The following is a 27,826-nucleotide window of genomic DNA, read 5'->3' on the forward strand; positions in this document are numbered from 1 at the left end:
CCCCGATCCCCACACGCGCACACGCGCACGCACGCACGCACACGCAGGCGCTTCTCTACTTCATCCACGTGATGGACCACGTGGCGTCACGCGACTACATCCTCGTCTACTTCCACACGCTAACGAGCGAGGCCAATCAGCCCGACGCCGCCTTCCTCCGCACCGTCTACAACACCGTGGACTTGAAGTAAGCCGGTCAGCCAGCCGACCGCGGTGCGATCGGTCCCAAGAACTGCCCGGTAGAGTCTGTGTTGCGCTCACTCCTGCGGTGTGTTGTAAACCCCTCCTCCGCCCGACGCAGCCAGTCAGGTCGTCTCGTGAACAAGTGTGCCTGTGTGTTGCCACTTCAGCCATGCCGGTGTGTTGGAGAGAAATTCACAGCACTTAATGATTTGGCATGACGTCCCTGTGGTAAATCCGCCAGCGTCATCAGGCAGTTGCCAGAAATCTGCCTGATGGTAACTGGCTGCAACTACCGGTGAAGCACCGTGCCATATTGTTAGGAATTAGGAAGTTCCACCACTGGCGAAGGGCTAGAGATGGGTTTTTATGCGAGTCTGTGTGCCGCTATGTCAATCTATATGTTTAATGTGAATCTCTTGAGTGTGTATGTAAGGCTTTGGGGTTCTATGTAAGCCTGTGGATCTCTATGTAAGTCTTTAGGTCATCTCTATGTACGGTTGCGAGTTGTGGTGAAACCATGGGTCTCTATGCAAAACCATGGGTCTGTGTGCTTGAATATGGATCTGTCTCATGTTTAATTTGGCACTTTGACCTTTTTTTTAATACATATGTGCGTGTGCGGACACGTATATACTTATGGCGAGCGGTGGTGTAGCAGTTAGCACGCTGCACTATGAATTCAGCGACCCGAGTTCGATTCCCGCTCACAGGCAACACCAGAACCGGTCCTGGGCCTCCCCTAGGTCGACTCAGCCTCAAATGTGGACCTGGTGCAATGTGTAACCATCTCGACTTGGGAGACGAGGGTGGACGTACAACAACAACAACAACCGCCATTCGCCACTAAGTGGCGGTGACGTCACCACGACGCTTGTGCCAGGCCATGTGCACCTTGAGGCCACGTGAAGTGTCGAACGCCCGCGGGCAGGACGTACGTGGTGCTGGCCACCCACCCCAAAATGTGTCGTGCAGGCCTTCATCGGTGCTTACAGCACTTGCCCCAACAGTCTTCTAAGGCTGTACGGGGAAACTTTATATTTGTGTGGGCAAGTCCATGGTAACGAGGCCAATAGCAGCCGTATTCAACTTCCGTGGGCCCCGTGCTGTAATTCTGTTACCATGGGATTGCCCCCCCCCCCAGGGAACACCGTCGAGTTAATTCTTCAGTGAAATCCTACGATATAATAGGCCAATTAAAAATAATGACGGGTTTTTTTTTTTGTTTTTTTGCCGTGACTTGGGCGATAGAAAGAAATTGGCGTTTCAGTCGACTGGCTTTTTTCAGGAAACGCACAGGTTTACAGCAAGAGATATATATATATTTGGTTACGCAGACGTCTATCAAACTGCTACGCTGCACTGCGGTGTGACGGGCGGCACGCTTCGCTTGCGACCCGGAGGTCGCCGGTTCCACCTCCTGGCGCGGCCGTTGAAACGGCGGTGCCGGGTTTCTTAAATCGTCCACCTGCCCGTACCCCCTCCCCGCCCAGCGGTCCACCCGGCGGCGTTATAAATGGGCTCCACCACTGCGAGAATTGATTGGTGGTGGGGTGAAACGCGGGCACTCCTCGCCTCTCCCAAGCCATCCGGCCAGCATGGAAGAGTAGGCCCTTTGCCACGGCAGCTTCCAGGCGTTGGAACGCCTTTCGTAATAAGATGATCGGAGTCGTTTGAGCTCAGTCTGTCTAGAAAACTCCCCTTCTTTAAATTACCCCCACCCACCCAGTTCTGGCATGCAGGTTCTGTTTATTTTCTGCTTTCCATACTCGGGGCGCGTTTTGATTTAGACAGATGAAATGAGCCTCTTTACAAATGTAATATATTATATCTATGGGGACCTTTTTTGCCGAGTATCAAAATAATGAAAAAAAAGAATAGGCTTAACCCTTTGTGGAAATGAAAACTGGTGTGTTAAGATGTTCGAACACCAAACAGACACACCAACTACAAGGCATCGAGTGTGCGTGAACCACACGTACCTGTGGCAAAACATGCAAAGAAACATGCTCTGACAATGGATTACAATGATGGTGCATATTCTTATGTGTCCATTTTATTTGAATATTTATCACAGTGCCGTGAGAAAGAAATTTACACCTTTTTGCCAAGGCTCGGCATCCGTCGGCGGCGAGCCGCATCTGAGCCGATCCTAGGTCGGTCCTTCCACCGACCCGCACGGGCCACCTTGGCGAAGTACGGTTAGAGTGCTCCCGTATAACAGTCACGAAAGCCTCCATTGGATTGACAAGAGTCGTTGTGAATCATGAATGGGGGAAATTTTTTTTAATCAACTTTTTTTTGCTTCGCGCGACAGCCACATGTGACTATAATTATCGAGGTCCTCGCACCGGTTTGAGGTGGAGGGCCTGACACGGTTTCGAATTCGCGAGCACTTCTTCTGTGTTCCCCGTTGGGTCTCGGCAAGCACTGTAAAACGGGCGTCGCAGTCCATTTAAGAGGAAGCCGCTAAGCCCCAGCGCCGGGAGAAACGTTTGCCGCGTTACTAAATAAAGACCTCGCCGCAAGGCAAGGCCCGACCCGGGCCAGCGCGTTTTACTTTGGCCGCCGGCTGCCGCTTGTTTGCAGAACAGATTAGGTTCTACCGGCGGCGGTGCACACGCGGGGAGTAACGGCGTGCGGGGCATGCCGTACCGCCAGCGTGAACGTTCCCACCCCCTCTCCCGGCAATACGCCGATCGGGAACGTTGGGAAAAATCCAAATCCGCTGCTGCTACCGCTATCGCCGCCTTATTCATGGAGGGGGGGAGGTGGGGCTACCCTGCCCACTCCCCCTCGCTGCCCCCTGTCTCTCCCCCCCCCTCCCCTACTGCGCATCGGCACGTCCATCGCCTGCCCACGACCCGCGGGCTCGGGGGGGGGGGGGAGGAATTACTTCGATAAGGGAATGTTTGCGTCACCGGAGGAGGAGGAGGAGGCGGCGGCGGTGGGGAGAATAGAAATGTTTGCGCGACGTTATATTGCCAGAGGTCACAGCTACCAACGCACGTACATCTGAATCGAAATAGACATTTTGAAATGCAGTTTGCTTGCAGGAGCCGTGCGCTTTATATTGCGAGAGGACATCGCTTACAAAGTAGACGTCTGAATAAATTAATAACTGCCCTTTTGTAACGAATTGTCAAAAGGTGGCATAACCTCACATATCTTAATTTGCATCTCGACTGTGAAGGTAGCAGTATTGTGAACTGGAGTATTGTGATTTTTTTTTATCCTTCTATTTACGGGCTCTATTCCAATTTAGCTTATCAGTGTCGTGTCATGAAACAGACATTTCCATTCATAATGCTAAGAGAAAGCAGTGTTACATCACCCTGTGCAAGAGAAACGGCTTCCACAAGGTGATATCACAGAACTGCTTCTGAGTTCCTTGAATTGCCTCTTATCCACGCGAGGGATGATGCTTTGAAAGCCACATGGAGCTCAACAGGAGTCACAAACACCTCGCGAAGCTTACGGGCGGGGTTGGGGGGCCACAACCCTTGCTGATCAGGTCAAGTAGCATGAACCGTCGTCACACGTGCTCCGGTCGTCTTCGCAGCAGCGGCTTTGGTCTGGCCATCGGACAAAGACGGTCGCGCGCTTTCGGGTGCGCTTCTGCGGCCATCTGCGAGGCTCTTCCGGTATTAGGAGGCCACCGGAGCTGTGGAATTTAAAATCCAGATTGAAAACTAATTTCTTTCCAACTGCTTTTTGTGTTTAGTTTGTTGTCCTTCCCCTGCACCTCTGATTAGCAGCTGCATCCACTGCCTGCACAAAGAAACGTAACAACTCGGCGCCCGATTCATCATCACAGCGATGCACCACTCCGCTATTCCTGATGCAATTATAGTTGTTGCTTCGCACCAAGATCGGCCGCGTGAAGAACATGGGATGATCACCTCTGTTAGCAGCGCATGTGAGAAGATACATGACAGCCGCCATGACAATCAATCCAATGAACGAGTCATTCCACATAGCGAGACGTTTTCAGAACCCGACGAGTCAAAAGCCGAGATGCTTGACACGATTGTGTTTTGCGCGGTCACCTGTGACCGGGCTGAAGGGCGCCGACTCGCTACACTTTTTGAGATCCCGGTCGGTTTAATCACAGGAGGCCTGAAAGCCGAATTGAAACCCAGGGGCTCAGCGTCGGCGCTGTCCGGCGTGTTATTATTCCACCGCGCCTCTCGGCCGCCCCCCCCCCCCCCCCCCCCCCCATGTTTGTGTGCTTCTCAGGCGAGAATGTCCAAGCGCGTGATTGATAGTCACACACCACAATTGGGTCGCTCCGCATTTAAATTTAGGCCGCCCTGCCTGATGCAAACACATCGCATGCGCCCTGAGATTGCTCAAATTTTTTTTGCCGGGACGAATATCCGGCGCTGCCAAGGGCTCAGCCCCCGCCCCACCCCCACCCCCCCCCCCCCCCAACCTGCGTGTCACCGAATCACGTTGACTGATGGACGGTGGCCGACCTTGCGTTAATTTGGCCGGGAGGTCGCGCGTACGTACGCACGCACGTTTAAGCGAGGGCGCGGGGGTGACAAACAGGTGCGTCACGCGTGCGCGTGCAAAATCAAAACAAGGGGCGAAACAAAGCGGGAGAGAGGCACCCTTCAGAGACTAACCTCCCCTGGACGTGCGACAGCGCCGCCTTTATATTTTGAGAATTAACAACACATTCGTCTCGCCGGAATCAATGAGCACAATTTAAACAATGTCAGCGCCTGACACGTTAGAATTATAGCCTTCAGGTTCCCAGCGTTAACCCCTTCCGCTTTGCCCGGTTTGTGACGCGCCCGCCCGCCCGCTGGGTTTGACCACGCACGGCGGACGCGATGGACCCCACCGGGAGATCCCTGCTCCTTGCAGTCCCCTCTCAGCCACTCTCCGATGTTGCCTGCGACTCTCCGCTACCCTCGCCCATCTTCCTGTCGATCCGCAATCAAGCTCAGGCTCCCCCTACACCCTCCCGCTGGACAATCGCACTACACCCCAGGGTTATGATTTGTTATTATTTCAGTTTCCCCCCCCCCCCTTCTCTCTCTCCTGGTACCGAACTTGACCAAATATTTTTTTTTTCACAGCCCCCCACCTCCCCCCCCCCACCCTCCTCCCCCCACCTTACTCTTCTTGTCGTGCGATAAATGCGAGCACGGAGGGCGAGTGGCCGATAGCAGCCGTCTGGAGCCGAATGTTCCCGCTTCGTTACGATAGCGCGCGGTGACTCACGGTGTCTCCGTCAGACCTTGTTTGGGGAGGCGAGTCTCAACCGGAAGCTCCCGTCCCTGCCGGGAGTGGGGGGGGGGGGTGTGGGGGGGGGCGGCCTGCACTGTTGCTGTGCACCTATGAGAGGTAAAGGCGCAGCCCTGCAATCGCTTACTCATGCCGCTGCTGGCGGAAGGCGCCTTCGCTCGAGACCCCCCAGGGAGATTTTTGACCTCCTCTTCCGCGCCGGCCAGGCGGCATGGGAGAAGTAGGAGCCACCCACATACAAACAAAGACAACAACAACCGCCATTCACCACTAAGTGGCGGTGACGTCACCACGACGCTTGTGCCAGGCTATGTGCACCCTGAGGCCACGTGAAGTGTCGAACGCCTGCTGGCAGGAGGTCACGGGGCAGACCCAGGTGCCACGGGTCGACTCACTGAGATGACTGGCTGGTGCACCACCTGTGCCCCTTACTGTGCCAACCTGCTGTGCTTTAGCCACCCGGCGCTCCGCTCGTTGTTGTGAGCGTCGCTCCTCCGCCCTCCGTTGTTGTTGGAGGGCGACTGCCTCCCACTGCCCAGTAGCGTCCTTCACGAGCCTCCTCCACAGAGGCCGATCTTGACACCGCTGGTACCAGTCATCGGCTAGTCCACACAGCTCCACGTCCTCCTGTACCACATCACTCCATTTCTTCTCTAGCCCGTGCCGCGCCCGTTTAGCCCCCTCAATCCGGCCGAACAAAAGCTGTTTCGGCATTTGGTGGCTGGGCATGCGGGCTACATGACCCAGCCATCGCAGCCTTGCCCGCTGGAGGAGCTCACCGATGGGACCTTGCCCAGATTACAAACAAAGACACACACACACGACCAACCTGCCAACGACTAATTGTACTGGAGAACCCATTTATTTTATACCGTTGATTGGACAGGAGGCGGTGGGAGGTGTGTGGGCTCCGGGAGATGGAATCGAACCGGCGACCACCGGTTTGCTCGTCCGGCACGCTGAGCATCACCCCGCTGTACCAGTGATTCACTCTTAACGTTTCCCCAATCCCGTGGGCGTCAGAACGCTCGGTTGTGCATAGGCGCCCCGCGCTGCCACGAGGACGCACGACGGGCTAGCGGCTGTGCGTGCGTGCGTGCGTGCGTGTGACGCGCGGGTCTTTATATTTAATTTTTTTTTGTTTTTACGAGGCAGCGTTTAGATTTTTTGTCTCGTCTAGGTATAAAAATAGGGAGAGCGCGCGCGCGCGCGCGTGGGAAAACCGAATTGGCTATGGATGATCGCACAGGCGATTTCAGACCTGGTAAACACGTGCGACAAAAACGAAAAACCACACATGCGCACCATTGCGATGTATCTCGCCCTGCTGCTGCGCCTAACGCTTGACGTGGATTCAACGCTCGCGCCCGGCCCCGTCGTCGATCCACTGCTGGGATGCACCATGAGGGCCTGCCTACGCCCGTGTCGGTTCACGAGGGTGATTTCGGCCATACTTCACCACGCGGCGTTGGCGATGGCTGGGTGACAGCGTTAGACGTGGAAGCGTGGCGGTACAATACAACACGATGTTTTGCCTCACTGCCCTCTGTTGCCCAACACGTAGCCCCCCCCCCCCCCCCGCGTGCGCGCGACTGTCGCCCCCCCCCCCCACTCCCGAGCACTCTGCAGGCCCCTGACCCTGCATATCCTGCGAGATTGATTTGGTCCCCGTAAGCGCATTACTCACCGTTACAGTGAACGGACGAGCTTGCCGATTTGGGGTGGGGGGGGGGGGTGGGTGGGGAGGTGAAATTACGATCTGACGAACGTTCAGCGTTGCCGACGCGAATTTACGCAAGCGTCGGAGAAGCTTCGCTTGCAGGAACGGTTCCCCTCGATGGCGAGCGTCCGACCGTTGTTCTTTCGCGAGCACCGTGGCCGTGCTGCTCTGCCACCCTACCCGTGTCATTGATTTCCTTCGCGTTGGCGGCGGGCTCAAGTTTCTCCGCGCGGCTTTCGCCAGGTGCCGTTCGCGGCTGGCCGCTTGCCGTTTTCCATCTTAGGGGGGCCCCGTGTTCAGCAACCCAAATATATATATTTTACACTTACCCAGCTCTCTCTGTGGTCTCATACATTTTTAATCCCGTTTTACTCTCCCCCGCCTTTTGTGAGTGCGACAATGCAATTAGTTAATATGCACAGAAGCTGGATAATTCCCAATGCGGGTGGATCGAGAGCGGCGATGGCAAGCATGTCTGTAGGTGCGTATGTTGAACTTCTTTCCTCCCGTACGTAGCCGACCGTGCCAATCAGAGGTGCGGGACGTCCGTAGCAAACAGGACCACCTTCGTGCCTTTTTTGTAATTTTGATTGAAATCTCATTTATTTCTAACTGCTTTTCGAAATTAGTTTGCTGTCCCTCCACGCGCCTCTGATTATCACGGTTGGCTACGCACGGTACGAAAGAAGTTGAGCGTATATACGTACGTGCCGATCGTCGCATCTCGGCTTTCGCGATGGAGACGGCTGTCACCAAAGAGGAGCTGTCAACGCTGTTTGAGAGCAGGTTGATTGAAAGGTTTATATGCCACATAGATTTATCGTTTTAAATCGATCATCGTCGTGAGCAGTAGCAGCCATGGTCAATCCACTGCCGGATGAAGGCCTCCCCAAGATGCCGCCACCCGTCGTGACCCTGCAGTATAACGATCCGCCCCAGAACCTGTACGCGCGCTGATACATTTTTTTATTACACATTAATTAGGACGTTAATAATGCCATTTGCTGTCGCGTCTTGTGATTGTGAGAGGTGATGGGGTGAGTGCTTTCGTCCGGTAGTGGCTTGATCATGGCCAAATGATTATGATGAATGCGATTTGTTTTTAGGCAGGAAAGCCTCACCGAGTGTCTTGGCTTTATCAGGAGGGGCTTACATTTATGTTTATTTCCTTCATTCTTGGCTCACCGAGATACCATGAACAATATTTGCACCTAATAGATGGAAATTATTATCACTCCGTTCACGGGTGTCTGAGATGACCGTGTCACCCAAACTCGGCGGAACCTGGAGAAAACCCACCCCACGCAAGCGAACAGGGGGAATATTGAAACTCTTTGGTTTTATTCGGTAAAGTCACGTAGGTAAAATAAAACAAAAAGAAAAGAAAACAATTAAATCACGACGTTTCGGAGGCAACACAAGCTTCCGTTTTCAGAAGACGGAAGCTTGTGTTGCCTCCGAAACGTCGTGATTTAATTGTTTTATTTTGTTTTATTTTACCTACGTGACTTTACCGAATAAAACCAAAGAGTATGAATCCTTGCAGTCACGAAAGCTTCGACTCTAGAAGGAATATTGAAAGTTTCATCACAAATCAATTCGAGAATCCATGGCTGTGTTTCCATCTCCGGACCACATCACAACACCAGGTATTCCTGTACCTACCAGATGCAACTCTGCTTAGCATCCCATATCTCTTGATGTCAGTCGCATTCAATTCAATTTGGTAATAATGTATGTATGTTGAACTCCTTTCGCACCGTATGTAGCTAACCGTGTTAATTGGAGGTGCGGTGTACGAACAACAAACTAAACACAATAATGAGTTCTCAAGAAATGAATTTTCAATCTAGATGATTTAAAAGTGCATAGTTCCAGTGACTTCCCAATATCGGAAGGAAGAGCCTTCCAGACGGCCGCAGAAGCGCATCTGAAAGCGTGCGATGCGCTGACCGTCTTTGTTAGATGGCCAGCCGAAAGCCACTGCTGCGAGGATGAAGGAGCACACGTGATGATGGTTTATGCTCCTTGATGAGGTCGGCGAGGTTTTGGTGGTTCATTTGTGGCAAGCACCTCGTGCGTAATGAGTGCGACGTTTATGATGCATTCGTTCGGCGACCCGAAATTATTAAGAACAATTACTTGGTACGTTGTGTCATTTACGGAATTATGCAGCGCACAAGCACAAATAACACAAAAAGTGCGTGCACGTGGTATATTTTTCCATTTTAAGGCAGTGTGTTTTTTTTCTAATTTCACTTAAAAAAATTTTAGTCACGTTATTTTTGACGGCAGTGTTACCGTGGAAATCCCAATAAGATAAATGACAAAACAGTATGATGCCATATGAGAAAAAAAAGTTTTGCTGGCTGGCTGGCACACGGGTGCGCAGATGCGCGCGCTCGTGATGTGCGAGGCTGTAATGACGTTGCCTGGTTTCACAGACGAGAGGAGTATTGTCTGTAGGTATGGGGCAATGTTCCCGTGTGGTTTTACCCAATTTAATTATTTGAAACGTGACGCCAGCACGCATGGCCTACTCTCTTTGTATCCGATTGATAGGACGACGTTAAAATGCACCCGCGGAAGCAAACGTAACAGGCCGCTGTATCGCGTAAGCCGTCGGGAGCACTCGGAAGTGGCATCCTCTGCTGTTTTGTCGCAAGAATTGTGACCGGGTTAAGCTCCCCGATGGGGCATTGCGGAGTCTGCGTTTGCACCCAAAGGCTCCATTGCCACATCCATCTCTAGGCTCTGCAAGCGACAGGCCGAGGATGGGAATTTCAGAGGGCAGATGAGTCCTATTTTAATTCACCACCGCCACCGGAACCACAACCAAAACTAACCGCCACCGTCTCCCCACTCCCGGCTCCTCACACGTTCACCCGTTGTGAGCGAGACGCGTCGGGAAGAGACGCACATTGTCCGTGCCACGTGGCACCCCGCGTTGATTTCGCTATTGAAATCACCGACGGATGTATTTGACAACGTGTTTTGATTTTCCTCTTTGTCCTGCACTGCCGGCCACCGGTCCAATGAGTGAAACTGGACCGGTTGCTGGTGGTGTGGCATTGAGAAACAAGTAATTTTTTTAACAAGGTACAAAACCTCATTTTTCCCTCTTTCTTTCATCGATGACGACGGGGGAGCAGAGGTGGGAGGGAGGGGGGGTGCTGACGACTGCTGCCCATGAGATTAACGAGGCTGAACGAAGAAGCAGACTACGATCATTTAAGTTAAACAAGTTATTTAGTGGCGACTGTGTTGGCAGTAGCGAACAAGCACAAATAACACAAAGTGCGTGTACGTAGTATATTTTTCCATTTTAAGGCAGTTTTTTTTCTAATTTCACTGAAGAGAATACAGTGACGTTATTTTTGACTGCAGTTTTACCGAGGAAATCCCAAAATGATGAATCCCAAAACAGTTTCATGCGATATGAGAAAAAAAAGTTTTGCTGGCTGGCGGGCGTGATGTCACCGCGCAGATATTCGTGATGACGTCACCCGCGTCCCGCAACGTCGAGCCAGGCTTGGTGCATCGCGTTGAACGCCGGTGATCCAACGCGAGCTACGTGGGCCCATGTGAAGCTGCCATGGGAATCCGGGCTTGGCCCAATTGTCCCATTCACAAGCCGGGCCGGGCTATTTGTTGAGTGGTCATGGGGAACACAGCCTAACATTTTACCAGCCTCTATAGAGTTGTGGGGTCTCTGTGTGGGTCTGTGGGTCTCTGCGTGAGTCGTTGGGACTCTTTGTGAGTCTTTGGGTCTGAGTCTGTAGATCTCTGTGTGAGTCTGTGGTTCTCTGTGTGAGTCGTTGGGACTCTTTGTGAGTCTTTGGGTCTGAGTCTATAGATCTCTGTGTGAGTCTGTGGTTCTCTGTGTGAGTCGTTGGGACTCTTTGTGGGTCTGTGGGTCTCTGCGTGAATCGTTAGGACTCTTAGTGAGTCTTTGGGTCTGAGTCTATAGATCTCTGTGTGAGTCTGTGGTTCTCTGTGTGAGTCGTTGGGACTCTTTGTGAGTCTTTGGGTCTGAATCTATAGATCTCTGTGTGAGTCTGTGGTTCTCTGTGTGAGTCGTTGGGACTCTTTGTGAGTCTTTGGGTCTGAGTCTATAGATCTCTGTGTGAGTCTGTGGTTCTCTGTGTGAGTCGTTGGGACTCTTTGTGAGTCTTTGGGTCTGAGTCTATAGATCTCTGTGTGAGTCTGTGGTTCTCTGTGTGAGTCGTTGGGACTCTTTGTGAGTCTTTGGGTCTGAGTCTATAGATCTCTGTGCGAGTCTGTGGTTCTCTGTGTGAGTCGTTGGGACTCTTTGTGAGTCTTTGGGTCTGAGTCTATAGATCTCTGTGTGAGTCTGTGGTTCTCTGTGTGAGTCGTTGGGACTCTTTGTGAGTCTTTGGGTCTGAGTCTATAGATCTCTGTGTGAGTCTGTGGTTCTCTGTGTGAGTCGTTGGGACTCTTTGTGAGTCTTTGGGTCTGAGTCTTTAGATCTCTGTGTGAGTCTGTGGTTCTCTGTGTGAGTCGTTGGGACTCTTTGTGAGTCTTTGGGTCTGAGTCTATAGATCTCTGTGTGAGTCTGTGGTTCTCTGTGTGAGTCGTTGGGACTCTTTGTGAGTCTTTGGGTCTGAGTCTATAGATCTCTGTGCGAGTCTGTGGTTCTCTGTGTGAGTCGTTGGGACTCTTTGTGAGTCTTTGGGTCTGAGTCTATAGATCTCTGTGTGAGTCTGTGGTTCTCTGTGTGAGTCGTTGGGACTCTTAGTGAGTCTTTGGGTCTGAGTCTATAGATCTCTGTGTGAGTCTGTGGTTGTGTGTGAGTCGTTGGGACTCTTTGTGAGTCTTTGGCTCTGAGTCTATAGATCTCTGTGTGAGTCTGTGGTTCTCTGTGTGAGTCGTTGGGACTCTTTGTGAGTCTTTGGGTCTGAGTCTTTAGATCTCTGTGTGAGTCTGTGGTTCTCTGTGTGAGTCGTTGGGACTCTTTGTGAGTCTTTGGGTCTGAGTCTATAGATCTCTGTGTGAGTCTGTGGTTCTCTGTGTGAGTCGTTGGGACTCTTTGTAAGTCTTTGGGTCTGAGTCTATAGATCTCTGTGTGAGTCTGTGGTTCTCTGTGTGAGTCGTTGGGACTCTTTGTGAGTCTTTGGGTCTGAGTCTGTAGATCTCTGTGTGAGTCTGTGGTTCTCTGTGTGAGTCGTTGGGACTCTTTGTGAGTCTTCGGGTCTGAGTCTATAGATCTCTGTGTGAGTCTGTGGTTCTCTGTGTGAGTCGTTGGGACTCTTCGTGAGTCTTTGGGTCTGAGTCTATAGATCTCTGTGTGAGTCTGTGGTTCTCTGTGTGAGTCGTTGGGACTCTTTGTGAGTCTTTGGGTCTGAGTCTATAGATCTCTGTGCGAGTCTGTGGTTCTCTGTGTGAGTCGTTGGGACTCTTTGTGAGTCTTTGGGTCTGAGTCTATAGATCTCTGTGTGAGTCTGTGGTTCTCTGTGTGAGTCGTTGGGACTCTTTGTGAGTCTTTGGGTCTGAGTCTATAGATCTCTGTGTGAGTCTGTGGTTCTCTGTGTGAGTCGTTGGGACTCTTTGTGAGTCTTTGGGTCTGAGTCTTTAGATCTCTGTGTGAGTCTGTGGTTCTCTGTGTGAGTCGTTGGGACTCTTTGTGAGTCTTTGGGTCTGAGTCTATAGATCTCTGTGTGAGTCTGTGGTTCTCTGTGTGAGTCGTTGGGACTCTTAGTGAGTCTTTGGGTCTGAGTCTATAGATCTCTGTGTGAGTCTGTGGTTGTGTGTGAGTCGTTGGGACTCTTTGTGAGTCTTTGGCTCTGAGTCTATAGATCTCTGTGTGAGTCTGTGGTTCTCTGTGTGAGTCGTTGGGACTCTTTGTGAGTCTTTGGGTCTGAGTCTTTAGATCTCTGTGTGAGTCTGTGGTTCTCTGTGTGAGTCGTTGGGACTCTTTGTGAGTCTTTGGGTCTGAGTCTATAGATCTCTGTGTGAGTCTGTGGTTCTCTGTGTGAGTCGTTGGGACTCTTTGTAAGTCTTTGGGTCTGAGTCTATAGATCTCTGTGTGAGTCTGTGGTTCTCTGTGTGAGTCGTTGGGACTCTTTGTGAGTCTTTGGGTCTGAGTCTGTAGATCTCTGTGTGAGTCTGTGGTTCTCTGTGTGAGTCGTTGGGGCTCTTTGTGAGTCTTTGGGTCTGAGTCTATAGATCTCTGTGTGAGTCTGTGGTTCTCTGTGTGAGTCGTTGGGACTCTTCGTGAGTCTTTGGGTCTGAGTCTATAGATCTCTGTGTGAGTCTGTGGTTCTCTGTGTGAGTCGTTGGGACTCTTTGTGAGTCTTTGGGTCTGAGTCTATAGATCTCTGTGTGAGTCTGTGGTTCTCTGTGTGAGTCGTTGGGACTCTTTGTGAGTCTTTGGGTCTCTGGGTGAGTCTATAGATCTCCGTGAGTCGTTGGGACTCATTGTGAGTCTTTGTGAGTCTTTGGGTCTCTCGGTGAGTCTTTGAGTCTCTGTGTGAGTCTATGAGTCTCTGCGTGAGTCGTTGGGTCTGTGTGAGTAGTTAAGTCTGTGTCAGTCTGCAGGTCTCTGTATGTATGTAGTTGAACTTCTTTCGCATCATACGTAGCCAACCTTGCTATTCGGAGGCCTCAACGGGTCTATTGGTCTCTGCGTGAGTCAATGGGTCTATGCATCTATGGTTCTGTGGCTCTCTAGTCTCTAGTCATCCTAGTAGCATCGCCTTTATCTTTTCTCAAACCGTATGAGTCTCACCTCCGTGACTTCCAGAATTAGCCTCCCGCACAATCTCTTTCATCGGTGTATCATCATTATTGTTATTACTACGCAAGCATCAAAAAACCGGGACTTACAATGTCCTGGAAAGGCAGACTCACGGACATATTTTTAGTTTTCTTCCACCGAAGACGTAACAGATTAGACAACCACCTCTAAGAGAGGATGATCCTGTGAACACCTGGACAGGTGGCACCCCCCCCCCCACCCGCTGGCCCACCCTCCCCTCCAACCCTTCCACCTTCCTCGCCGTGAACTTAAAAGGACGTGACCGGCGCCGGATTACCTAGCGGCAGTCGTCAGCGGACGCGTCCGAGTGACGCTGCGGCACCTGCCCGTCCACCTTGCCTCGGCCGCTCGGGTTATTTATTTTATTTATTTTAATCCCACGTTTCCCGGCACTGACTGACGCACACGGAACGTGACGTCGGCCGAGCCAGTGCCGCGCGCGACGCCTCCCCACGCACGCACGTACACACGTACGCACGTACACACGTACACAAAGACAAAGATCCCCGGTGTAGCCTCAACAGGCTGTTGGGGCAATCGCTGTTAGCGAATAGCACCCATAAAGGCAGGCATGGCGCACGAGGCGGTGGGTGGCCAGCACCACGCCCCACCGCCTTTGTCTCCCCCCAATGGCGATGCTTACTGCACACACTGCACCGGGTACTGATTTTTTGGCTGAGTCGACACAGGGGATGCCCACGACCGGGTTCAGGTGAGCTTCAGCGGTGACGACCGTGAGCGGGAAACAAACCCTCGTTGCCAGGTTCGTAGCGCAGCGCGCTAACCGTCGCACTCCCGCTCCCCACACACACACACACACGAGCTCGCACGCTCGCACGCACGCACGCACCCGCTCGCGCACGTTCGCGCACGAAAGCGAGCTGCGAGGCTTGTGCACTCCGCGAGATAATGCGGGGCGAGAGCCGTGCTCAAAGAGGGGCGGTCGCGGGAGGGGTGGTGACGGGGGTGGAGTGGTGGGGGGTGGGGGGACGTCCGTCGAGTGGCCGGCGTGGCGCGAGACGGTCAATGGTTCACGACACCCCAGCACCCTAACACCGCCACGGCCCGCGACGAGGTCACGAGCGATGAAGAAAAGTACCCCTTGGCGTCGCTCGCCCTCGCGCGCTGCCGGTCGGCTCTGGCGAGTTCCTCTCGCCCCTGCACTTGAATACACAACGGGACACAACGTCCTTCCTCCTGTGGCTGACGGTGATGTCGAGCGACAGCCCTGAGTTTGCATCGAGAGGCGGCTGATGAGCCAGGTGATTGCGTCAGGAGCAGCTGTGATGATGATGATGCCTCTCATCCTTTGTGTTGTGAATCGGTGCGGAGATGGGGGGGGGAGCATTGAGTCTCCGTATTCTATGTTCCACGGTTGTGTTCTGGGTTGTGACGACAGTCTCCCGCACACTGCCCGGGAGAGAGTTTTACATTTTCCACGTGTGCATCATGTGTGTCCGCATCTGTTGCTTTTTTTTATTTTTGAGCCGATGCGGTTTCTCGGTTGTGGTCCCGGGCAAGCTGCGCGGAAGATCGAACCCAGGGACCTCCTGGGTCCCGTCGGGTCTCTCGCGAGGCGGAGGTGTTTACTACTTCTTGTTAGCTCCACGTGGCTTTCCAAGCATCACCACCACCACCATCATCATCGTCATCCCCAGGGTTGAAGTTGCGATAAACAAGGGATACGCTACCGCTGACTCGGAGCGACCGGGGGTTGTTTCCGCCGTTAATGATTAAACGAGAGAAGATAAAACATCGCCTCCCGCTGCAGCGGTTCCCTTCGGGTTGTACCGTCTCGTCCGCTGATGTCGCGACCTTTCACCCCGCGTGCTGGGAGCTGCTTGACGAAGCGAAGGGGATTCTTCCTCCCACCAAAGAATCTCGCCGTACGTGGCGTGGAACGTCGGAAGTGGGAGCGGCGACGCGACCCGAGGGCGGCGCTTCCGCTAGTATCAAATATATAATAGAATCGGTTTTCCCCCTTTTTTCTGGCAACAAAACAGGTGTTAAGATGTTCAAACACCAAACTGAAACATTTTGCGAGGAATCATGTCTGCATTGGCCACATATACTTGTGGTGAACATGCAGACAAAAAAGCATGCTCTGGTTGTATGTGATGCACTGTCTTTGAAGCTGATTGGTCCACACCAGAGACGGCTTTCTTTAGAGCCTCGTCTCACAAACAGTGTTAGACCAGAGGACGCCAAAAGGCGACCAGCACAAAGACAATGCCACTATCAGGACATTGAGAGTTCAGGGTGAGCAGCTACATCATGGGACCTCCCTTGCCAGTATCAAAATATAAGAATAGGTTTTTTCCCCTTTTTTCTGGCAACAAAACAGGTGTTAAGATGTTCTTTTGCAAGGAATCCCGTTCTTCACGGGACGTCCCGCTGATTGACCTCTTTAGAAACGAGCTGGCAGTTGTTTTCCGGCGTCGTGGTCCAAATTTGCCAAGAAAAATTGTTCATTGATTGCCCCCAAATTTCTCAATTAGGATTACACGCAGCGGCAATTATCGTCCCTGCCGGCAGACTAACACCCGTCTTGACGAGCCTGCGGGAACAGAAAGTTATAAGCAGCCAGTGAGAAGGGCGCCCCGTTCACCCGGCGGTGGAGAAGCCGCGGCTGCTGGCTCTGGTGTGGCGGGGAGGGTGACGGCAACGGCACGCGGTCACCACGTGGGGTTGTTCCACATTGAGAGGGGAGCGTTGCTCGGAAGAGGCGGTAGCGGCGTTCGGCGATTACACCACGTTGCTTCCACATCGTGAAGTGCTGCACGCTCAGGGCTGTGAGAGGCACTTGGTTGTGGTTATGGTTGTGGTTATTGCTGTGGTTGTGGTTATGGCTTTGGTTATGGCTTCTGTCCCTCACTGTATCTCGTGATGGGTGTTGCCCTTGCACTGCAGGTACCGGAAAAACCTCAAGGCTTTCTACATTGTCCACCCGACGTTCCTCTCAAAGGTGTGCTTTTCATTGTCATCACCATCATCGTCGTCGTCATCGTCACCATCTTCGTCCCCCGTAATAACCAGGGTTGCCTGCTGAATCTGAACCCCAAACCTCTGCGACAATCAGCAGATGTACAATTTCGGGGCTGTCGATGCTTTTGCAGGATTAGTTGTTTGGTTCAATGCGCTGTTGGCCGAAGTTTACATTACACCAAAGTAAAAGCATTTCATTTTTTTTTTTCAACAAACACATTAGAGAGTCTCAAGCAGCACCCACCACAGTGATTTTGTAAATTATCGCTGTCCAGTCTCACACTCCGATTCAACACACTCCAGGCTGCACCTTGACCATTCACTATAAATCAATTAGATAATTGATTGAATCATCGACACGCTGGTGGCGTTGAAGTTTAAACTCACGCAGCCGGTCTGGTACCCACGCACGTCTTCGTGCTCGCCGTTCACTATTAACTGATATTTTTTATTTAAAACTATAAACTATTTTTATTTTACCAGGTAAGGCCCACTGAGCAATACAGCTCTTTTTTGAGAATCGACCTGGCCGCAAATGATTTCTCAATGAAGTGGCTCATCATCTGGAAATTTATTGCAGCCAAATACTCTTAACGCTTGTTGGTTCTAAATGTGGAGGGGGAAACCGGAGGACCCGGAGAAAAATCCACGCGACCACAGGGAGAGACACGCAAACTCCAAATACACAGCAGGCGTCAGGGTCGGGATCAAACCCTTAACCTCCTGCATACCAGGCGAGGGAATTAACATCTCCTAGCCACCGTGATGATGAGAGAGAGACACGCAAACTCCAAATACACAGCAGGCGTCAGGGTCGGGATCAAACCCATAACCTCCTGCATACCAGGCGAGGGAGTTAACATCTCGCCGCCGCGGCGCCTGCACCCCCCCTCCCCCCAGGTGATGACGTGGTTCTTCACGACGTTCAACGCGTCGGGGCTCAAGGCAAAGGTCCACAGCGTGCAGCGGCTGCAGCAACTGTTTGCTCACATCCCCCCCGAGCAGATCGACATCCCCCCCTTCGTACTCGACCACGACCTCCAGGTGACGTGGCGCTCTTTGCGGCCATCCGGCCGTCCGTCCGTCTCTCTGACCTTTCGTGTGTCTCTACGTCCATCAATCTCTCTGAACTTTCGTCAGTCTGCACGTCCGTCCTCAGTCTCTCTGACCTTCCGTCAGTCTGCACGTCCGTCAGTCTCTCTGACCTTCCGTCTGTCTCCACGTCCGTCCGTCAATCTCTCTGACCTTCCGTCCGTCTCCACGTCCGTCCGTCAATCTCTCTGATCTTCCGTCAGTCTCCACGTCCGTCAATCTCTCTGAACTTCCGTCCGTCTCCACGTCCGTCAATCTCTCTGAACTTCCGTCCGTCTCCACGTCCGTCAATCTCTCTGAACTTCCGTCTGTCTCCACGTCCATCTGGGGGGGGGGTTAGGGCTACGCATCAGCCGCGATGACCACACGCACGGTGGAGATCCACCGCGGGGACCTCGGTAGAGAGCGGTGCGCCACGTGAACCCGTCGCTGGCCTCCGCTGGGGCCCTGCTCGCTCGTTCATTACGAGTCGGATGAAGGCGGTGGTCGCTCCGTACGCCCCGTTCTGGCTGCGTCCACGCTTCAGGGACGGCTCCCTTTGTTGAATTAAATCTTTCCCACTTTTGTTCTTTCCACTCTCTCCGCAGGCGAACCGCGCGTATTACACAGATGACCCGTTGGGGCACGATCTGTAGGCGGATTTGGAGCAACTGGAACCCCGGCGGCAATAACCCCGTGGCAGCAGCGGCGGCGGCAGAAGCCGCGGCCGTCGCGAGCCATCTCCTCCCGCCGAACCCAGCCCCCAGCGCCGCTCGCCGTCCCCAGCCTCTTGTAAACCAACGCGGTTGGGGCTTGGCCCTGACATTGTTGGACCGCGCCGGCCAGCCGGCGGCCCTCCCTCCCGTGCCGCGTCAGTTCGATGCGTCCTCTCTCGCCCACCGAGCGTCGCCGATACGCGCCCGGTCGGCACGTGCGTCGGAGAAAATGTCAAGACTCTTCGGGGGGGGAAATTATTCTGGGCGCTGCTTGCCGAACCGTTAATGGTTTGTTTGCTCCATTTTAAGGGCTTCGCAAAACCGCCACCGAATGATTTCGAGAGGCTAATCCGTCGGCAATCATTGTACCTTCTTTCCCACTTCATTTGCTCCCCCACGGTACGTTTAAGTGTGCGTGTGTGTGTGAGTATGGAGCTGCTTCTTCCCACATGAAGGTTATGCTAGGAAATCGTTGAATATGGGAAATGAATAGGGGTCGACCGTGAGGAGTAGGCTTCATCGCGGTGGTTACGCTGTTGACGATGTGACACGGTCGTGGTGGCAGCACTGGGAATGATTTGTACACTTGCTGTGCACACCTCTTGTCCTTGCGTCACAAGGACAAAAGGTGTAGCCCCCCCCCCCCCCCCCCTCTCCGATCCTGGTTTGTCCAAAGCCGATTCCACACCCGGGCGATCGGAATCGCGCCCGGAGTTGCACAACTTCATCGCCCGCGGCTGCTTTGCCCGCTTCCGAACGGGCAGTTGTACGGCGACGAAATGAATCGGTGTGTTCGGGATCGTGGCTACCGATCAAAGGGGGTCGGCAAATTGTCGCTGCGAATCGCTGAGCACAGCCGACGCTTGAACGTCGAGCCTGTCTCTCGTGCGAGCAACGCGATGTGTGAACAGTCGTGAGTGCATCAAGTTTTACGCAAATGAACCGCTCGGGTGTGGAGCCGGCTTGAGATAAGGCGTCGCGAATAGGTCGTGCGCAGGTTTGGTGAATGAACGAGGTGCGTTACAAGTTTCCTGGGCAACACTTTCAATGAAGAAACACGTGGAATTTTATAAATACAACCCAGCTGCTTCTACACAGACCTGGCACTCTGCAATAAGCTATTTTTAACTGCAAGCTCTTTACACGTACACACATATGCATTGTATTTAACAAATTATTTTGAGCGGGAAAATCTGGTACCCACTTTGATAGTCTCAAATGAGCTTGTGCATTGTAACTTTTTCTCTTCCAACGAGCACTTCCCACAAACGTGCGTGTGAATTAGCGGGGAGCGGCAGTGCGACATGCGTTTTATTTTCCGCTCGCGGCCACCACCAGTGACGATTATCTCAATTGGTTCTGGGACTCCCCTAGGTCGACTCAAATGAGTACCCGGTGCGGTGTGTAAACATCGCCACTAGGGAGACAAAGGTGGCCAGGCGTGGTACTGGCCACCCACCCCCTCGTGTGCCTTGCCATCCTTCACCGGTGCTCGCTGACAGCACTAGCCTCAACAGTCTATTTAAGCTATACAGGGGGGATCTTTTGTCTTTTTTGCGAATTAGTGCGAGTGTGCGTCTGAGCAATGCCATCGCAGTGGCTTATTCACTGCCTTACCATTCAAGTCATAACAAGAACGAAATGGCAAGTCACTCGCATTTATCCGGCGTCACCAGATCTCGGCAAAGAGAGCCCCCTCCGACCCTTACCGCCACTTCAATATAGGTCGTGCGAGTGATTGCCGATTCCCAGCCGTCGGTGGCAAGTGGTATCTGATTCTCGACTAGTTGTCCTCCCTTAGGTCACCTCCACCATAAATAAATAAACCTGGTATGCCGTATGGATTTCAGGAATGGGGAGACACTGGTGACTGGTCACAGTGCCGATCGCACCACCACCACCATCACCACCACCACTACCACCACGGCGTGTGCAGCAATTTTTTAAGAGGTACCCCCGCATACAGCACTTGTTGCGTCGGATCTCATCAGGCTGAATTGAAGCGGTCTCCGTATTTGCGCGCGTGTGTGACCTGATCGTTTCCTGTGCCTACGGGATTTATGTTGGTTTTGTGCTTGAATTTAATTCACTGAAAAATTCTGGGCGAATCGGCCGCCCTCTCTACGCGGGAAAGGCACACGAGCGGCGAACAGGAGCCCTCATCCCTCCGCCCCCCCACCATCCCCGCCCCCCACGCACAATCAAAGAGGGTCTCCACTGCACGGCGAGAGGCATGCAAATGAAGATTGCCTCTTCGGAGCCGCGTACTTTAATAAATGGGCGGGGATACGGCGCCGATCCATTCGTAGATGCCCCCCCCCCCCCCTGCAATCCGGAGGGCACCGGTTCGATTCGATCTCCCGGTGCGACATTCGAGACAACGCCGGCAGATTTGTTAAATCCCACATATTTCACGGCCTTAATTTCCGTCGAACGAGGTAGTGTGTCATCATCATCTTCATCAATATAACACAAATCGTCAATTGTAATGATAATAAACGAGCGACCAACTTAAATCTTTTTGGCACCGCGGCTCTCAAACCCGGCTGACTTCTCGGCAGGGCGTAAAATCTAATTCCCTGACGCACGCCGGCCCGCCCGCCCGCCCGCCCGCTCGCTCGCTCGCTCGTAATGTCTCTTCCGTGGCAATTGGCCACGCCAGAGCTGCGCTTAAACGGAACCTGTCTTCCGGTCGGACGGGCAAGGCATGGAAATCAATCGGCACACTTTATCTACGCACAGCAAGCGGTGAATGTCTTGCGCACGGTCCCGCTAACCCGTAGGTATTAAGTGAAAAAAATATATAATTTATTTGCCGTTTCCATTGTGACGGTTTTTTTTCTTTTCAGTTTTGTCTTACGGCAGCTTGCCATGCCATGCAGTGGGTGCTTTTTTTTGTCCTTTTCGTTTTTTTTCATTGGCGGGCGCTGAATGTCGCGGGGCGCCCGCGATGTCAACGCGAACCTACGGCAGCGCTGGCAACGCGGGAGAGTGGTGTGCGCGCGTGCATCCCGCACGCACGCAATGAAGCCACGTTGGTCGATGTCAAAAAAGAAAAACACAAAGCCTAATCCACGTCATTTATCTGCGGCCGACGGAACTGTGTCCCCACGTGCGAGTGTGTTTTGGGACCAACAAACGCTAAGTGCGTGCGTTTAATTTCGACGCGTTTTTGTTTTGTTTGTTTTACCACGGCGCTCGATAGGAAGCCGCCCTCGTGTCGACGCATCGCGCTGGCCGATTCGTTTGCGTCGCTTTGACGTCCACGCGCTTGCCACCCGCCCTCACCTCCCCCCCCCGCCGCCGCCGCCGCAAACTCACGCGGGCGAGAGAAAGCTGGTCAAGGATCCAAGAGAAGGCATTCCCTCGCGGCGTCCTCCGTCGAATGTTTCCCAAAATCCGGTCGCGGATTTTACGGATTGGCGCCGTGTTTTTTCGGCCGCAAGCGTCCGCGGTGGCAGTCGTCGTCCACCGCTCCGTCCGTCCGTCCGTCCTTCGGTCCGTCGGTTGCGCCCGATGTGATCTTGAAGCCCCGTTCTGAAATCTGCTGCACGTGCCCTGGCCAGGGCATTGCTTTCCACCACTCGGTTTTGATTTACCGCCAGCCCTGACGGCTGATTTGTTCCGCCAACGATTCCCACTTCCACTCCCCCCCTCCCCCCACCCTCTCGCCCCCCTCCCCTCGTTAATTTGGCACGTCGTCGCTCCATCGATCGACCTCACGGCCCCCCCCCCCCAGTGCCGTTGGTGTCGAGGCCAGGGTGCGATGACGAGCGATGCGCAACTGGCCAACCCCCCGGACCCGGTCGTCCTGACGTGCACCGCAGCGGAGTTTAGAAACCTCGCGAGCAGATGCCGACCACATGTTTTTTGGCGTTCGTATTTTAGTTTCTGTAATTATTTTTCGCTGTGTCGGTTTATCGCTTTTTTTTTGTTACTTCTGTAGGCTTGGGTGTTTATTTTTGGTCCCGGATGCAGAGTTTTTACGATGGAGTGCGAATTTCCACTCGGTTCGGTTTCTTAAGGGGCCTAAATTCCACGCCGTGTTTGTGTGTAGTGTCGCCAAATTGCACATTCTACGCGAGTGGTTGAACTTTTAGGATAAATGAATGTCTTTGGTATTATTATTATTATTCATCTTGTGGCACGTTTGCCTGTGAAGGTCCAGAAAAATCTCACTTTTGTCTGTGTGTGTGTGTGGGGGGGGGGAGCGGTGGCACACTGGTTAACGCACATGGATAGTACTTGTGTGTGTGTGTGCGCGCGTTTCTGTGATCATATGTGTAGGTGCAGCGGTGGCGTAGCGGTTAGCGAGACGGCCTACGAACTTGGCAACATAGGTTCGATACCCAGACACGGTTAACATCGATCGCTTTTATCTGAACCAGTATTGGGCTCGCCTATGTCAGCCTTAAATGAGTATGGTGTATCAACCTCCGAACCAGGGAGACGAAGGCAGGCTCGGTGTGGTTCTGACCACAACACGTGAATTGTGCCGGCCTTCATAGGTGCTCGCTTAACTGCACTTGCCCCAACAAAGATATGTAGGCTATATAGCGGGGGGAGGGGGGTGGGGACATGCGTGAAAAGAGCTTCATAGCTCATCGGATTCTGACAGTCTAAATAAAGATTCTGATTCTGGAATCTTTACCTTTGTGTGCTTTTGTATGTCCGCGCGCGCGTGTGTGTGTATATATACTGTGTGAGGATCGGTAGTGTAGCGGTCAGCGCGCTGTGCTACGTGACCTGGTGAAAGAGGCAAATACTAGTAGCGATTGTCTGAACCGGTCATGGGCCTCCCCTAAGTCGTCTCAGGCTCAAATTGGTATCTGGTGCAGTGTGTAAACATCGCCACTGGGGAGACAAAGGCGGTCGGGCGTGGTGCTGGCCACCCACCCCCTCGTGTACTGTGCCAGCCTTCATCGGCGTTCGCTAACAGCACTTGTCCCAACAGTCCGTTAAGGCTATCCTGGGGGATCTTTGTGTTCGTTGTACACTGCATTCACATCAGGTAGAGTTGGGCGGTAATCCTCACGGGGTTACGGATGGTCGCGTCCCTCCGTGTTTTATCGCTGGACAGCCGGTGACGGACGGCTGTCTCCGCGGTGACGTGGGGGACGTGCCGGCGAGAGAATGCGCCCCCCCCCCTCGGCTGCCGCCCCCCCCGGTCCCACGCTGTCCGTGCCGGGACGTACGTCCCTATCCACGGCCCCACCGAGATCGGCAATCACTCGCACGACCTATATTGAAGTGGCGGCAAGGGTCGGAGGGGGCTCTCTTGCCGAGATCTGGCGACGCCGAGATCTGGTGACGCCGAACAAATGCGAGCGACTTGCCGTTTCATTCTTGTTATAACAATGTAAGTGTGTGTGTGTGTTGAACTTGTGTGTGTGTGTGTGTTGAACTTCTTTCGCACCGTGCGTAGCCGACCGTGCTAATTGCATGTAACAAGAACGAAAGCCTCACCGAGTCCCAACTCTCTTCTTCAGTAGGGTCCTGCCAAATGCATGCTCCTGTGTGTGTGTGAGAGAGATCCCAGTCGAGTAAGTTTGTAATGTTTTCAGCATTTGCATATTGCGTGTCGTGTTCAGCTATGGGTGGAAACTTGAGAACCCGCAGTAAACCCATGGCGAACATACGAACTGCACGCAGGAAGGCGCCCGAGTCAGGAATTGAACCCCAGGCCCTTGTTGCGGTGAGGCATGAGTTGTCACCACTCTGCGACCTGTACATTCGAGAATGAAACCGATCCCGTGGAACCGTGTTCATCGGCTCTTTGTGGGTTAACGTTCGCTTGCTTCACACTTTTACACAAAAGTGTAAAAAACTCAACAAAGTCAGTCTATCTGTAGGCTGCCGGGTTCACAATGCAATGTGCTAACCGCTGCTCCACCGCTCCCCCCACCCCCACCTCGTGATTGTTGTGGTGCTTAAGCTGTGGACGGCAACCGGTGGGAGGGAGGGGGAGGAGAGGGCGGAGGGGGCTTTGTTATTCGCGTCGCTTTGAGCCACTTTTGCCGGCTCGGTGGGACGCGCGGGCAAGAGTCGAAGCGGACCTTGCGTGGAGACGCGGGGTGAAGTGAACCTGCAAGGGTTAACGCACGCCACCCCCCCCCTACCCCCTTCCCCATGCAAGGTGACGCTCACAGTTTGTGACGGTTTGCTGCTAAGTCTAACGTGAAGAGATCTCTGCCGGTTGCCTGTGCGGTGGAGTAGGGGAGGGAGGGATTCGTTTTTTGTGGTTCCGTCAGTAACAATGAGATGTCACGCCAATGCGGTTACAGGGCTTCACGTGTTGCGTCCGTGTCTTTCCCTGTGATTACCCAGCTCGCTGGAGCTGGGAGGAGGAGGAGGAGGGGTTGAGAGGGGTGTAAGTTGTGCAGCCAGTTGACGTGTAGATACTCTCCTGTCAGCGCGAGTGTAACTGTCACCGTGTGATGGGAAGGCACACCCCGAAGCTTGCATTGTCCTCGGCCCGTCTTGTTTTCCGTCGGGTTCAGTACGAAGGTCTAAATATGGCAATTACTTCCGGTGCTGCAGTCGTTGATCCGAATCGCCGAGTGATGAATTGTGCTTTGCACTCGGCGATGCGTGCGTCGGATTGCGTGTTGCGCAACCAGGGCCGGATTAAGACGTTGTAGGCCCCTGGGCTACAGGTACTGTGAGGCCCCGCAGTAATAATTTCAAAAGGAAAACAAAGTTTAAGAAAAATATTATTTACTTTTTTTACAAGGCGAACAAATAACATTCAGCATTCACGAGTAAAATAACTTTTCACTTGCCCCCACGCCTTAATCCGGCCCTGCGCGCGAGTGTTTGTGTGTGTGTAAAGAAAGAAAAAAAAGTGATTATTTTCGATCCGTACGTGGGCAGTCCTGCAAAATCGTGCAGCCTGAAAAATATTCAAATTTCTCGAAATCATCCCGGTAAGCGCACGAGAGCTGTCTGAGTGAAGTCTGACAAGAAATCGGGGCTGCCCGATTTCTTGTCAGATCATTGGCTTTGGGATTCATGTATATTTGGAGTTTTGCGGCCGTCTCTCGCACCGTGATCGCGTAGATTTTTCTCCAAGGGTCTTCCGGTTTTTCCCCCCACCACAATTCGAAATCGACGTGCATTTTAGAATATTTGGCTGCTATAAATGTCCAAGCCACTTGATTGAGATATAATTTGTGATAGCCTAAAATAAAAGAGCTCCATAGCTAAAGTAAAATTCAAAACATGTTTTTATTTTAAATATCTAGATGTTTTTAGAATGTCCGTGCACCGTTGCACCTGTTCTACCCCTGTGTTGGGGAAACCACTCCCGGGGCGGGGGGTGCGGGGGGACAGGACACACGTTGCACCCTACACTTGTTCACACTTTTTATTTCACCACCCCACCCCCCCCCCCAAAAATCTAAAATTGTGAATGTCATCGGCACGGCGGCTCCCGGCGGCTCCCGGCGGCTCCCGGCGGCTCCCGGCGGCTCCCGGCGGCTCCCGGCGGCTCCCGGCGGCTCCCGGCGGCTCCCGGCGGCTCCCGGCGGCTCCCGGCGGCTCCCGGCGGCTCCCGGCGGCTCCCGGCGGCTCCCGGCGGCTCCCGGCGGCTCCCGGCGGCGGCCACCACCGCAGGTCTGCGACGCGCGACGGCACGGATGGTGGGGATTGTGCGCTCCGTGCGTCATACCGGAGCGCCCGCCCTCGCCGCGAGTGATTGCGTTAACCCGCGGAGCGACACGCTCGCTCGCTTGCTCGGCACGCGATGAACCACTTGGGTCCCGGGCGTCACCCCGAGCCACCACGTGTGCTGCTGCTGCTGCTGGTGTTTGTGCTGCCGCTGTTGCTGCTGCTGTCGCTGTCGCAGCTGGTGCTGCTGCTGTTGCTGCTGCTGTTCCTGCTGCTGCGTGTTGGTGGTGACGCGCGCGTTATTTCTGGGAAAGCGGCCGCCCCCGAAGTCCAATGGTGACGCTGCCGCGCTGTAACGGTTCGCAACGCTGGACTTTGCCACTCACGAAGGTCGTCCGCTTTCGATTCGAATTTCCCTCGGCGTGGCAGCGGGCGACGCAGCGAGGTGCGCCGCCCGCTGCCATAGCGACCGCCGCCGTGGTGCCGACGCGCGTGGCAGAATGTAGGGGGGAGGGGCCCTCGTCGCGTCGTCGCTCCACTGCTGGACGAGGGCCCCTCCCCCCTACGCCGGCCGCTACCGGGTTGGCGAAGGACCAGCGGAGGACGGGCGGGTGGGCGAGCGGGCGGGCAGAGGCCCGGGGGAGCATAGAGGTACGGCACAACGGCGGATTGCGCCTGCACCGTGGTCACCCGTGCGGGCGCCGTGGTTGCGCCCTGCGGCTCTGCTTTCGGGGTCGCACGATGGGTTGATTCGGCGACAGTCGTTATGCACGGGTTCGGTGGGGGGGGGTAGGGGGGGTGTCGTGAGTTCACCGAACCCTGCCCAGGGTTTCAGCCGCTGGGGAACACTTCTGTAAATGTTTTGCTGTAACGAGGTTTTTTTTTTTTAGCTCCGATGTAAAATGTGAACGCCCTCATTCTCCCGGCTCCTCACCTTCCCCCCCCCCCGCCCTCCCTCCCTCCCCGACTTTGTGATTTTCTTTTGCTGTTTATCGAACTGATTAAAACAATGCAAATAAACTTGTCTTTTTTTTTTTACCTTCACCTTGTCTCGTTGGCGTTCCACTACGGGCATGTTGCGATCGATGTTCGGTTGATGGCGTTAGTACAGCATTTGTCACTTACAGGGGTTATTTTATGAATCTAGATCAGCTGGGGGCGCCGTGGTGGTGAGATGTTATCTCCCTCGCCTGATATGCAGGAGGTCGTGCGTTCGATCCCAACCCTGGCGCCTGCATATCTCTTTAGTTATGCTACGATTCACTGAGATGACGACTACACTTAAAATATAACTAAATTCAAGATGGCAATTAGTTTTAATATCGTCAACTTTTTTTTTGTACGGGGGCCTGCGCTTAACAATGCGCGAATGCTTGGTTATGTAACATAAAAAATGACAAACTATTAAACTCGCCACGTTCATCGTCATCATTAGTATTCCTCTTGTTTGTCTTGGCTGGGTCACATGACAAGTGTTTGCAGCAGGCGACTCGATGCCATGTACTTCCA

At 53.4% G+C, this 27,826-nt stretch overlaps 1 protein-coding gene across 3 annotated transcripts in view; it reads left to right on the forward strand.

The window, feature by feature from the left end:
* The window catches only part of GDAP2 (ganglioside induced differentiation associated protein 2), a 121,882-nt gene extending 94,530 nt beyond the window's left edge, over positions 1 to 27,352 (forward strand). For all 3 annotated transcript variants that reach the window (XM_032973587.2, XM_076074943.1, XM_076074942.1), the window contains 4 exons: positions 48 to 187; positions 16,848 to 16,902; positions 17,823 to 17,966; positions 18,602 to 27,352. In XM_032973587.2, coding sequence (XP_032829478.2) covers positions 48 to 187; positions 16,848 to 16,902; positions 17,823 to 17,966; positions 18,602 to 18,649 — 387 coding nt within the window. In that variant the 3' untranslated portion in view covers positions 18,650 to 27,352. The remainder of the gene's footprint in view (positions 1 to 47; positions 188 to 16,847; positions 16,903 to 17,822; positions 17,967 to 18,601) is intronic.
* Positions 27,353 to 27,826: the final 474 nt, after the last annotated feature.

This window comes from Petromyzon marinus, chromosome 51, assembly GCF_048934315.1.
Source record: "Petromyzon marinus isolate PM22_M1 ecotype Great Lakes invasive population chromosome 51, UKy_Petmar_22M1.pri1.0, whole genome shotgun sequence".
In the NCBI taxonomy this organism is placed as follows: Eukaryota; Metazoa; Chordata; class Hyperoartia; order Petromyzontiformes; family Petromyzontidae; genus Petromyzon; species Petromyzon marinus.